Source organism: Brassica oleracea, chromosome C5, assembly GCF_000695525.1.
Source record: "Brassica oleracea var. oleracea cultivar TO1000 chromosome C5, BOL, whole genome shotgun sequence".
In the NCBI taxonomy this organism is placed as follows: Eukaryota; Viridiplantae; Streptophyta; class Magnoliopsida; order Brassicales; family Brassicaceae; genus Brassica; species Brassica oleracea.
Genome location: NC_027752.1, coordinates 17,195,352 through 17,207,587, shown reverse-complemented (window position 1 = coordinate 17,207,587; position 12,236 = coordinate 17,195,352). Strand labels below are relative to the sequence as shown.

Sequence of the window (12,236 nt, the reverse complement as noted above, 5' to 3'; positions counted from 1 at the left end):
CAAATGGGGAGGAGTGGCTAGTCCACTACTAGTTATTTATTCTTCCACCATTGAGTGCTTATTGCTTTTGTTTCCTTTAAATACACCATGTATGTTACACAATTAAACATACAATTCAATACAAACATTTCTTTCATTCTCTCAATCTCACAAATCCTCTCATTCTCTTAAATTCGCAAATTTCTCTTCTCTCTCAAATACTTACGGTTACTTCACTCCTTTTTTTACTTTGTTCGTGTGCTTCATCACGGTTAAAACACTTAGAAGCTCCCATAATCCCACAAATTATCAAGATATATATCCTTTTACGAGCTGTTCAACCATCGGTCGTTGTTCTTGCCTCACCATTGGTTTGGCATCCACGACGTGATATGATATTGTTTTTTGAACATGACATAATATCTAACGAACACATACAAAAAATTATGTTATTTTCCATCTTAATCTTGTTATGATGTAGAACACTCTTAAAAATTGTAATAAACTTGTGTATCTTTTGTTTGACAAAAAAAAAGTGTGTGCGTCTTGACGGTAAAACTCTAGACGCTTGTTTAGGTTAGGTTGAAAGAATAATTTTTTTCATATATAATAGAAGCAATGGACGTGGATCACTAATGAAAATGTTAATTTTCTACTTCATGTTAATAGATATTTACCAATTTTTAGTATTTTCCATTTAGTTCCTTGTCAAAGTTGATATGAAATACTTTTGTTCTATCGTTCCATATACGAAGAGGAACAAAGAGGAATCGTGTGTGTCCATTTATGTCAAAAATTACTAGTGCATGTAAAAAGAGAAGGGAATTATTAGGAACGTAATATTCCCTCTCGTTCCTTTAGTTCAAGGTGGTCATTATTTAGGCCCGTAAAATTGTAATATCATAAATCTCTGCTAAGTAATGCATGAAATTTAACCAATAGGTCAATTGGTTGTTTTTAGGGCTGGTTACAGATACTCCAACTAAGATGATGAGTGGATTTTGTTTGGGAGACTCTCATGGCTCGACAAAACCGGTAAGAATCGTTGTGGTTGGTGAGAAAGGAACTAGGAAATCAAGTTTGATCCTGGCTGCAGTAACTTCTCATAACCATCCTAATCCTATAATCCCTCCTCTGTTACCTTATACAAATTTACGTTCTGAATATTTCTCTGAGGATGTTCCGTTTACCCTTATAGACACTTTTTTGAGGTAAATGTTTATTATGATTTGTGTATATATCGACATCATTAAGGGATGCATATAATAATTTTCTGTGGGTAGGTTTATATTTAAACATAATGGTTTTTTTTCTTCTATTGATGTCTTTGTTAATAACATTTGCAGACCAGAAGACAAGGGAGATGTCATTAGGGAAGTCAAGGAAGCAGATGCAATAGTTCTGATGTTTGCAATGGATAGACAAGAGAGTTTGGACCGTCTAAGTGAATACTGGCTTCCTCTGTTTCGACATTTAGAGGTTTAATTTCCTTCTTTCTTATGTCTTCATCAATCAATTTCGTAACTTTTCTTACTAAATATTTATCTTCTGACCCTTATATTACATAGGTGAGAGTCCCTATCGTAGTAGCAGGTTATATTGTTTTCTACAAGGAACATAATCCAATCGACATTGAAGAAATAACGACACCTATAAGGCAACAATGTCGAGAAATCGAGATATGCATTGAGTGGTCTGCTCCGAGGCTATCTGATATCAGGTGGCTTGTGAGTGAGATCTTAACACTCTAAAGCATTTCAACTTTTTACTATACTTCATGTCTGAAAACGACCAAACTGATTTTTTGTGCAGGCTCAAGCGGTTTTTGTCCAAGAGCAAATAGCGGCTATGCACCCTATAGGACCAGCATATGATCAAGTAACCAATTCACTGAAACCTTGATGTGTCTCTGCCTTGAAACGTATATTTGAACTCTATGCATGTGACAATGATTACATTCTCAGTGACGATGGGTTAATTCATATTAATGCTCGTTGCTTCGGTATACCATTGATACCTTCTCGTAGTAGAGCATTAATAAAATCTGTTCAAGAACTGTGTCCTGAAGGAGTCAAAGAAAACGGACTCACTGTAGATGGCTTCTTGTTCTAATCACAAAGCTTATCATAGATAGAAAACTCATTATGGACTATGCATGGACATTCAGATACAACAATGATATAAGACTTGTAGATGATATGATTCCTTATTCATCATTCAAACACATGCCTGATCAGGTAAACATCTTCAGAAATATAACTCTATTGTGATTATTTGCGGCTGTTCTGATTTGGTTTTTGTGCAGAGTGTTGAGCTGACAGATGAAGCTATTGGATCCTAAAGGAGAGTCTATAACCGTTTCGATAACTTGGGACGTCAAATGATGGAATCTCTCTTTGAAAATTCACCTGAAAGGTAACTTTTTCTACATTCAAAAGAGCGCGGAATTTGAATATAATGTAGTCTTTCTATCTGCACGCAGCAAAGCTAACCATGAAGAGAGTGACATGCAAGATACTCCAACTAATGAGTTGCTACAGTGAGAGTGGTGTGCTTTAAAAATATTAACATATAATTTTAAAATATCAAAATATGTCAAATAAACTTCACAATTAATACTTATAATATTTATAAAAATCTTAAATTTTCCAAAATAATTCTATCAAAATAAAATTAAAAATATCGACAAATATAAGCAAACAAAAAGAAAATAAAAAGGTAGAAATTTGATATATATATTGTTAGTATGGATAAGGCTTATCATTAAGATTAGTCTTTATCTTGTAAAGATCTAACTATATAAAGATCTATGATTATCTCTAAGATCTATGTTGATCTATAAGTTAGAGAAGATGTATAAATATTCTACACACAACGTGAATAAGATCATTCATTCATAATCTCTCTATATGGTATCAGAGCTATTCTGATCCTATCACAATCCTTCTTCTCTAACTTCTTCAAAACTCCCCTCTTCTCTAAAATTGACAATATGTCGTCTGATACTTATTCCTCTGCTACATCTGAGACTGCAACAATATTCAATTCTGCAGATCCTAAACTTACTCTTATCTCTCTCAATATGTCAAACGTAACAAAACTCACACCAAGCAATTTCATTACTTGGCGTATACAAGTTCGTGCATTACTTGAGGCACATGAACTTCACTGTTTCATCTCAGAAGATGATCAAACACCACCAGCAACCATCTCAACAACTGAAAATTCTAATGAACCAAACCCTAACTTTGCGGCGTGGAAACGTCAAGACAAGCTTCTCTTCAGCTCACTTCTTGGTTCGCTAGTGGTGGCAGTACAACCTATTGTTGCAAGATCAACAACATCACGTGAGATTTGGGAGACTCTTCATCGTACCTATGGTAAACCAACAAGAGGTCATGTCAAACAGATCAAGCAACAACTCAAGCAAATATCCAAGGGTAACAAGACTATCAATGACTACATGAGGTCTATCATTGACAAATCTGATCAACTAGCTCTTCTTGGTGCTCCTTATGATCATGAAGATCTACTGGATATAATCACTGACGGTCTTGGAGAAGATTACAGAGCTATTACTGAGATGGTAAATGGCAGAGACACTCCTATCTCCATTGATGAGCTACATGAAAAGCTCATTAACAGAGAAAACACCTTAAAAGTGTCTTCTCCCAAAGACTATGTGGTTCCTGTAACAGCTAATGTGACTCAGACCAGACCTCAACATAACTTCTCTACATCACGCGGAGGTTCATCAAACAGAGGAGGGTTTCGACCACAACGTCCGTACTTGGGAAAGTGTCAACTATGTGGGGTTCAAGGACATGGTGCTAGAAGATGTCCACATTATCAACCTCAATCTTCAGGACAACAATATGGATCAATCTCGTACACTTCACCACGTCCTACACAACAATGGACAGCTCCTCACTTACCATTACCCACTCCTCAATGGCAAGCTCATCACACAACAACATCATCTCCGCATCCTGACTTCTCTCAATGGATTCTTGACAGCGGTGCTTCACATCACATTGCAAGTGACATAAGTAATCTGTCGCTTCACTCACCTTACAATGGTGGCGAGAGTGTCATGGTTGGGAATGGATCAAATCTGCCAATAACTCATACTGGTTCCATATCTCTTCCCTCTAATTCTCGAACACTTCTTCTCAATAATGTTCTTTGTGTTCCTGAGATAAAGAAAAATCTCACATCTGCCAACAAACTATGTAAAACTAACAATGTGATGATTCAACTGTGCCCTTATGACTTTCAGGTGAAGGATCTTCACACGGGGACAACACTTCTCAACGGCAAGGCCAATAAGGGAGTGTATGAGTGGCCGATTTCTTTCTCACCAAACACTTCTCAAAACAAAGTTTCTGCGTTTTCGTGCATCAAAACTTCTTCAACAGATTGGATTAGGCCATCCAAACTCCTCTACTTTAAGATTTATGCTTTCTCGGTTTTCTTTACCTACTTCTTCTTCATTGTCTTCTACTTTGTTTTGCAACTCTTGTTCTACTAATAAAATTCATAAACTGCCATTTTCTACTTCAACTTTAAAGTCTACTTGTCCTCTCGATATTATTTTCTCTGATGTCTGGACATCTCCGGTACTATCAGTAGATGGTTTTAAATACTATGTCATATTTGTTGATCATTTCACTAAATATACGTGGCTTTATCCTCTTAAAACCAAATCTCAGGTTGCTCACATCTTTCCAGTCTTTAAAACTCTAGTGGAAAACCGATTCAAAACAAAGATCACAACTCTCTACTCTGACAATGGTGGTGAGTTTCTTGCTCTCAAAGAGTTCCTCTCTAAGTATGGAATCTCACATCACACTTCACCTCCACATACACCGGAGCACAATGGGATGGCTGAAAGGAAGCATCGGCATATAGTCGAAACTGGCTTGTCTCTTCTCACTCACGCCAACATTCCGAACAGTTACTGGACTTACTCATTTGCCACAGCAGTTTACCTCATCAATCGGCTCACAACTCCAAATCTATCCAATCAGTCACCTTTTCACGCACTCTTTCGCAGTGAACCCAACTATACAAAACTGCGAAGCTTTGGATGCCTCTGCTATCCTTGGATAAGACCGTATGGCAACAACAAATTCAGTCCAAGATCAACTGCGTGTGTCTTTGTTGGATATTCTCTAACTCAGAGTGCATATCTCTGTCTTGAGGTTGCCACATCAAGAGTATACGTGTCGAGGCATGTCGACTTTGTTGAATCGGTTTTCCCATTCTCCACTCTTCACAAAAACATCTCTGCTTCTTCTCTTGAAAATTTCACTACATCTAACTCTTCTTCAGCCTCTCTAACTCTTGTTTTTAATCGGTCACTCTACTTTAATACGTCTCAGTGTACTGATCCTTCACCTGCAGATTTAGTGTCCTCCTCAGCGACACAAGAGTCATCAACGGCTTCTCAACAACAACAATCGTCTACAACAACTCACATCTCAGAAGCAGAGCACTCTGTATCCTCCACACCAGCTGATCTATCAACGACAGTTTCAACACCATCTACTGAGCCAAACAATCACTCAATGGTTACTCGAGCCAAGAACAACATTCGCAAGCCTAATCCTAAATATGGATTGACGGCTATTCTTCATGAAGTGGAACCTGCGAATCATGTTCAGGCTCTCAAAGATGAGAAATGGAGATGGTCCATAAGTGAGGAAGCTGATGCATTTATACGCAATGACACCTTTGAACTAGTGGATCGATCACAACCAAAGAACATAGTTGGGAACATATGGCTGTTTCGTATTAAGAGAAATCCAGATGGTACGGTTCCTTGCTACAAGTCTCGTCTAGTTGCCAAGGGTAACCATCAGCGTCCAGGCATTGACTTCTATGAAACATACAGTCATGTTGTCAAACATGCTACAATTCGTCTTGTTCTGGAAACAGCAGTTGCTCATGGATGGCCTCTTCTACAACTTGACGTGAATAATGCCTTTTTACAAGGTCCTTTAGATGAGGAAGTATATATGCTACAGCCTCCTGGAATGATTGATAAAGACAAACCAAATCATGTCTGGAAACTTAAAAAGGCTGTGTATGAATTGAAACAAGCTCCAAGAGCTTGGTATCAATCCCTCAAAGACTTTCTGATCAGCATTGGATTTAAAAATTCACTTGCGGATGCTTCTCTGTTCATTCTACAAACAGGTTCTTCATTCATCTACATCTTAATTTATGTTGATGACATTGTCATCACAGGTTCTCACGCTCAAGAACTTCAGAAAGTCACCACTAAACTTGCTGCTAAATTTTCGCTGAAAGAACTTGGTGAACTGTCTTACTTTCTTGGTATGGAAGCTACAAGAACGGAAAAAGGACTTCATCTCACTCAGACTAAATACATCACGGATCTTCTCAGGAGAGCAAAAATGGCTGATGCAAAACCTGTTGCCACGCCAATGTCTTCAACTCAAGTGCTAACCTTGAACTCTGGTGATCTCTTGTCTGATCCATCTGAATACAGAGTCATTGTTGGTAGTCTTCAATACTTAGGTCTCACGAGGCCTGATATTGCATTTCATGTAAACCGTCTTTCTCACTTCATGCATCAACCAACATCTACACACTGGGAGGCAGCTAAAAGAGTGCTTCGGTATCTTGCTGGCACTGCTGACAAGGGAATCTTCTTCACAGCTAACACACCATTCAATCTTCATGCATACTCTGACGCTGACTGGGCTGGAGATCATGATGACTACAACTCGACTGGTGCATACATTGTGTACCTTGGGAGACAACCGATCTCGTGGTCAGCTAAGAAACAGGGTGGTGTGGCCAGATCTTCTACAGAGGCTGAGTATCGTGCTCTAACTGAAGCTGCAGCAGAACTAATGTGGGTTCAATCTGTTATATCTGAACTAGGAATCAAGTCCACTGACACTCCAGTTTTGTACTGTGATAACATTGGAGCAACATATCTATCAGCAAATCCAGTTTTTCATTCAAGATGAAGCACCTTGCGCTGGACTATCACTTTGTTCGACAACAAGTACAATCTAAGAAACTTCGGGTAACTCACATAAGCTCTGTGGATCAGCTTGCTGATGCTCTCACCAAACCATTGGCACGCTCACGATTCGAAACACTAACATCCAAGATTGGACTTTGCAAGCGACGTCCATCTTGAGGGGGCATGTTAGTATGGATAAGGCTTATCATTAATATTAGTTTTTATCTTGTAAAATCTAACTATATAAAGATCTATGATTATCTCTAAGATCTATGTTGATCTATAAGTTAGAGAAGATGTATAAATACTCTACACACAACGTGAATAAGATCATCCATTCATAATCTCTATATATATATATATGCTAATATTCAATGCACATGTTTATAACATAACAAAAAATTCTTAGAAAAAAAAATTGTAAACATAGATATATGTCCTTTTAGGAGCTGTTCCACCATCGGTCGTGGTTCTTGCTTCACCATTGGATTGACGTCGACAACGTGATTTGCTAGTGTTTTTTTTTAACATGACATGATATCTAACGAACAGATACAAAATATGATGTTATTTTCCATCTTAATCTTGTTATGATATAGAGCTCTCTTAAAAATTATAATAAAAATGTTATCATTTGTTTGACAAAAAAAAAGTGTGTGCGTCTTGACGGTAAAACTCTGTACGCTTGTTTAGGTTAGGTTGAAAGAATAATTCTCATATATAAAAGAAGCAATGAACGTGGATCACTAATGAAAATGTTAATTTTCTAGTTCATGTTAATAGATATTTACCAAGTTTTGTTATTTTCCACTTAGTTCCTTGTCAAAGTTGATAGGGAATACTTTTGTTCTATCGTTCTATATACAAAGAGGAAGAAAAAGGAATTGTGTGTGCATTTATGTCAAAAATTTCTAGTGAATGTAAAAAGAAAAGGGAATTATTAGGAACGCAATATTCCCTCTCGTTCCTTTAGTTCAAGTTGGTCACCATTTAGGCCAGTAAACTTGTAATATCATAAATCTCTGCTAAGTAATGCATGAAATTTAACCAATAGGTCAATTCGTTGTTTTTAGGGCTGGGTACGTATTTGCCCCATAAAATCGAGTACTCGCAGTAATCAAGCCAAGAAACAAATACCTCAAATCAAAATCTTGCAAGTAAAAACCAAGTACCGAATATTAAAAAAAATTAACGAATCGGCTCATTTGGAATTGTTACTTGTTTCTAATATATATTTTTTTGTTTAAGAAACATTGACATAAGTTCTTATAGTTTCAAAATCTTAGTCCACTTAAATTTTGAGATTAGATGAGCCATGATTCTTTTTACTTGGCTTATTTGTCTTGTTTCACCTTAAAAATCAAGTACTCGACATTGTTAAATCGGATCATAAGCCGACAAGTCTTATTATTTGCAAATGTAAGTCAAGTGTCAAATATCTTTACATCTTTAATATTTGTCATGTTAGTTTTTTGTACCTATCATTCACTACTCGTTTCTAGATTTTATTAATTATCTATTAAAAGTATTTTGTCTTTTATTTATATTGTAACTAAAATCAGATAAACATATTAGATTTGGTAATATTTTTATTTTAGTTACTTACAATTTCCAAGCAATAGATATTTTAAAAATGAGTAATTGATTTTAGCAAGTAACAAATCGGTTCAAATAACTTGCAAGTACTATTTTTTCTCTTGGTAGTTGATATAGAAAGTATTTGTTTTCAACAAGTCAAGTCCAAATCCTAATTCTGATTACTTGAACGAGCCAAGCCCAGTACTAAGCCTTCGAAAATCAGCGAGTATCTGGCTTGTGCCCATCCGTAATTTATTTTTGTTGTAGACCATTGTTTTATAATAAGGTTGGTAATTCTTATATGGATGTGAACGAAAGAAACTCAATAATGTACAAAATAATTGGGACAATTGGTTACAGGAGCTAATGATGCCTGAGAAAACCTTAGGATACTCCATCTCATACATGAATGAGACTGCTTCATCACCTTGCATGTGTAGACGACTTGTTTACTGTTTCAGCAGAGCAACAACAAGAGTTAAAACACAACTCGAAGAAAGTTGTGAAGAAGATTAAGTTCTTCAATCCTGTATAATATACATATATACCAACTAAGAGTTGGCCTAGTGGCTAAAACTCTTAGATTGTTAAATATCTATGGGTCATGAGTTCAATCATATGTTAATTTAAAAATGGATTGGACCTCGGCTTAGAGGATGTACAGGTTTTTGGGCCCAAAAACCTCCAGACATTTAAAAAAAAAAATCATATATGTCTTATCTCCAATGTTTTGAAATCCGATCTAGACCCGCGGTAGAACCGGTAAACCCGATGATCTGGCATGTAATCTTGTTTTGTTTTAGGAAAAATCCTTTATTTAAAAACCCGATAAACTCACAAAAACCGTTAAATCCGGAACCCGACTACCGGTTGAACCAATATGTAACTTTTATTTTATTTTGTTTTTGGATTTTTTAGTTATATTGTTAGAATATGTTTTGTATTCTAATTAGAGTTAAGTTTTTAGTTTCTTTCAAAAACAAAAATATCATATGATCATGTGGATTATGAATCTATTAAAAAAACTAGTTGATGTAATTTGGCATTACTTTATTTTTGTTATCGATAATTTATTACAATTTTATATTTTACTTTTGGTTTATTTTGGATTTAAAGTTTAATTTTATCATTCACAGTAAACATTTAAATACTTATAAATTTTAAATCTTGATATTTTTTATTCTGTGTCATAACTCTTAAGTTGTTACAAAATTGTTAAATAGTATATTTTACATATATTTTGTATGTGAAATGAAAAAAGACAAAAGTTAATTAAGTATTTTTCCAAATGGTTTTAAAAACAGAAAACACTTTTATATTTTTCAATAGCTAATATATTATTATATAACAAAATTATTTAATTTATTAACCCGCGGTTTGTCTGCGGTCGATCCAATAATCCGGTGACCCCGTAAATCATCCGGTTCAGTATCCGGGTCGGGTTTAAAAGCATTGACTATCTCACATTGCAAGTGTAAAAATGTAACATTTTTCTTTTGTTTACTTTACTGTAAATTTGGATGTAGATTAAATTTGATTGGTGTGTTTGTCCAAACTGAACATATGAAAACGTTGTAGTAGTAGTGGGTTTATCAAAGATAGCATCAAAAGGCTCAACAAGAAAAGTCCACTAAAGGCCCAATTACAATACAAAACGTCATCCAGCGGCGGCTGTTTACAATCGAAGGTCTTTGGTTTCGTTTCGTGGCGATCTTGTAATAATTCACACAGAGTCCCAACCCTAACTTTTCTTTCTCGCTGTCCCCTCCCACCGGCATCTCACGATGGAGTTCTCTGCCGCCGACTTTGAAAGGCTTGTGATGTTCGAGCACGCTCGCAAAGCTTGCGAGGCTCAGTACGCTAAGGATCCTCTCGATTCCGAGGTTCCTACCACTTGTCTCCTCCTCTTCTTTATTTATCGTTCTTGATACTTGTATGGAGATCGATTACTTGATTGATTGATTGTTTATAGGTTTCTTTGATTATTTTGTTCTGCAGAATCTGCTGCAGTGGGGTGGAGCATTGCTTGAACTTGCTCAGTTCCAGTCTATTCCCGAGGCAAAGCTCATGTTAAATGGTATCACCTTCTTACAGATTATATTATTGTTCACTGTGCGTTAAAACAAAATTAAACATAAAAAGGAATTTGATCTTTTCTTTGTAGATGCGGTTTCCAAATTGGAAGAGGTGTTGACATTAAATCCGGGGAAGCATCAGGCTCTTTGGTGTCTTGGCAACGCCTACACTGCCCACGCCTTCCTTACCCCTGATATCGATGAAGCCAAAGTTCACTTTGATAAAGCCGCTGATTATTTCCAAAGAGCTGAAAACGAGGTGTTCATCTTCACTGTTGAATGTTTTATGAATGTGGTGTGAGACAAACTTCTTTATCTCTTCTTTTTCTTTTGAATGTTTTGTATCTTAGGATCCAGGTAATGAGATGTACCTCAAGTCCTTGGAAGTTACAGCAAGGGTACTTACTATTTCATCTTCAGACCTGATGTTGGGTTAATAAGAGATAACAATCGTTTGACACATTTCGTCTGTCTATGTGAATTATTAGGCCCCGGGGCTGCATATGAACATACATGGGAATGGGACGATGCAGCAGTCACTGGGTGGAGGTGGTGGAGGAGGAGGTCCCTCAGCTTCATCAAATGCTGGCGTAAGTCATCTCCTTGCTTCTTTGGTACAAATGAAGAGATTAGCTGAATCACTCATACTTTGGTGGGTTGGTTATGCAGGGTGGTAAGAAGAAGAATAAGAATAAGAACAATGACTTCACATACGATGTATGTGGTTGGATCATTCTCGCTTTTGGGATTGTTGCTTGGGTTGGCATGGCTAAATCCCTTGGCCCTCCTCCTCCTGCTAGATAATAATAGCCCTAGTAGCCACGGCCATTTCCATAAAGGAAATAATGTCTGCTAGTTCACGTTTTCCAAACAGAGCGGTCCTAAGCCCTGTGACTATGGTTTTGTTTTTTTGCTTGGTGTACACCTCCATCAAATTTTTATTTTATTTTTACTTAATCTAGGATGTCTTTTTTTTTTACTGATATTTGATTTCCTTTATCTACGTGGGTAGTTATGTTTTGCACGAACTCAAGGTGTGTACACACACGATTTCTATATGAGTCCGTAAGAATTGACAAGTTAAGCTCCAAAGAATAGGCAAAGGGGCATCTTCCCTTTCCAATTATGTTTTCTTACGAATCACAGTTCTTGGAAGATTGGTGATCTTGTTGCAATATGATTTGTGATATGCGACCTGGTCGCATTTGGCAGTTTGTTTTAATCAGTTTTGTGTTGTGCGACTCTAACTAAGTATAAATCTGGATCTTATAAAGACGATCCGAAGAACAACGGGGAACGGGAAAGGACCCGACCCATTTTTTTGTAACATCAGTACGAGTCGAGCTAGTCTAGCTCGACTTCTTCGATCAGACTTGGGTCATTTTCATATTTTTTCTTACTTAAAATTATTTCAGAGTATTAGTTCTTTTTCAGACAGTCAAGTAAAGCATAATACGATTTGAATAGATAATCTGAGGTTCGAGTTAACAAGTCAGTTCGCTATAGGCTATTACATGTTAAACTCGTCCTATATCTACCCAAACCCACCATCCTTCTTTTCTGCCTTTGTCTCGCGTTCAAGCTATGTCTTTACCTTTTCG

General features: G+C 36.6%; 1 protein-coding gene and 1 pseudogene across 1 annotated transcript; both read left to right on the top strand.

Moving 5' to 3' along the window:
- Nucleotides 1–966: 966 nt before the first annotated feature.
- On the top strand, nucleotides 967–2,530 carry LOC106294485 (annotated as a pseudogene).
- Nucleotides 2,531–10,248: 7,718 nt separating this feature from the next.
- On the top strand, nucleotides 10,249–11,714 carry LOC106292573 (mitochondrial import receptor subunit TOM20-2-like). Its single transcript, XM_013728186.1, has 6 exons — nucleotides 10,249–10,443; nucleotides 10,559–10,637; nucleotides 10,725–10,894; nucleotides 10,986–11,033; nucleotides 11,124–11,225; nucleotides 11,305–11,714. The coding sequence occupies exons 1-6, from the start codon at nucleotides 10,345–10,347 to the stop codon at nucleotides 11,437–11,439; spliced, it is 633 nt and encodes a 210-aa protein (XP_013583640.1). The 5' UTR covers nucleotides 10,249–10,344; the 3' UTR covers nucleotides 11,440–11,714.
- The last annotated feature ends 522 nt before the right edge of the window (nucleotides 11,715–12,236 follow it).

Excerpts from the sequence above, each read along its gene's own strand:
- LOC106292573 (XM_013728186.1), top strand. The coding sequence starts at position 10,345 with ATGGAGTTCTCTGCCGCCGACTTTGAAAGGCTTGTGATGTTCGAGCAC. Across the intron at positions 10,638-10,724 it reads GGCAAAGCTCATGTTAAATG|ATGCGGTTTCCAAATTGGAA; the intron begins GTATCACCTTCT and ends TTTTCTTTGTAG. Across the intron at positions 11,034-11,123 it reads CCTTGGAAGTTACAGCAAGG|GCCCCGGGGCTGCATATGAA; the intron begins GTACTTACTATT and ends GTGAATTATTAG.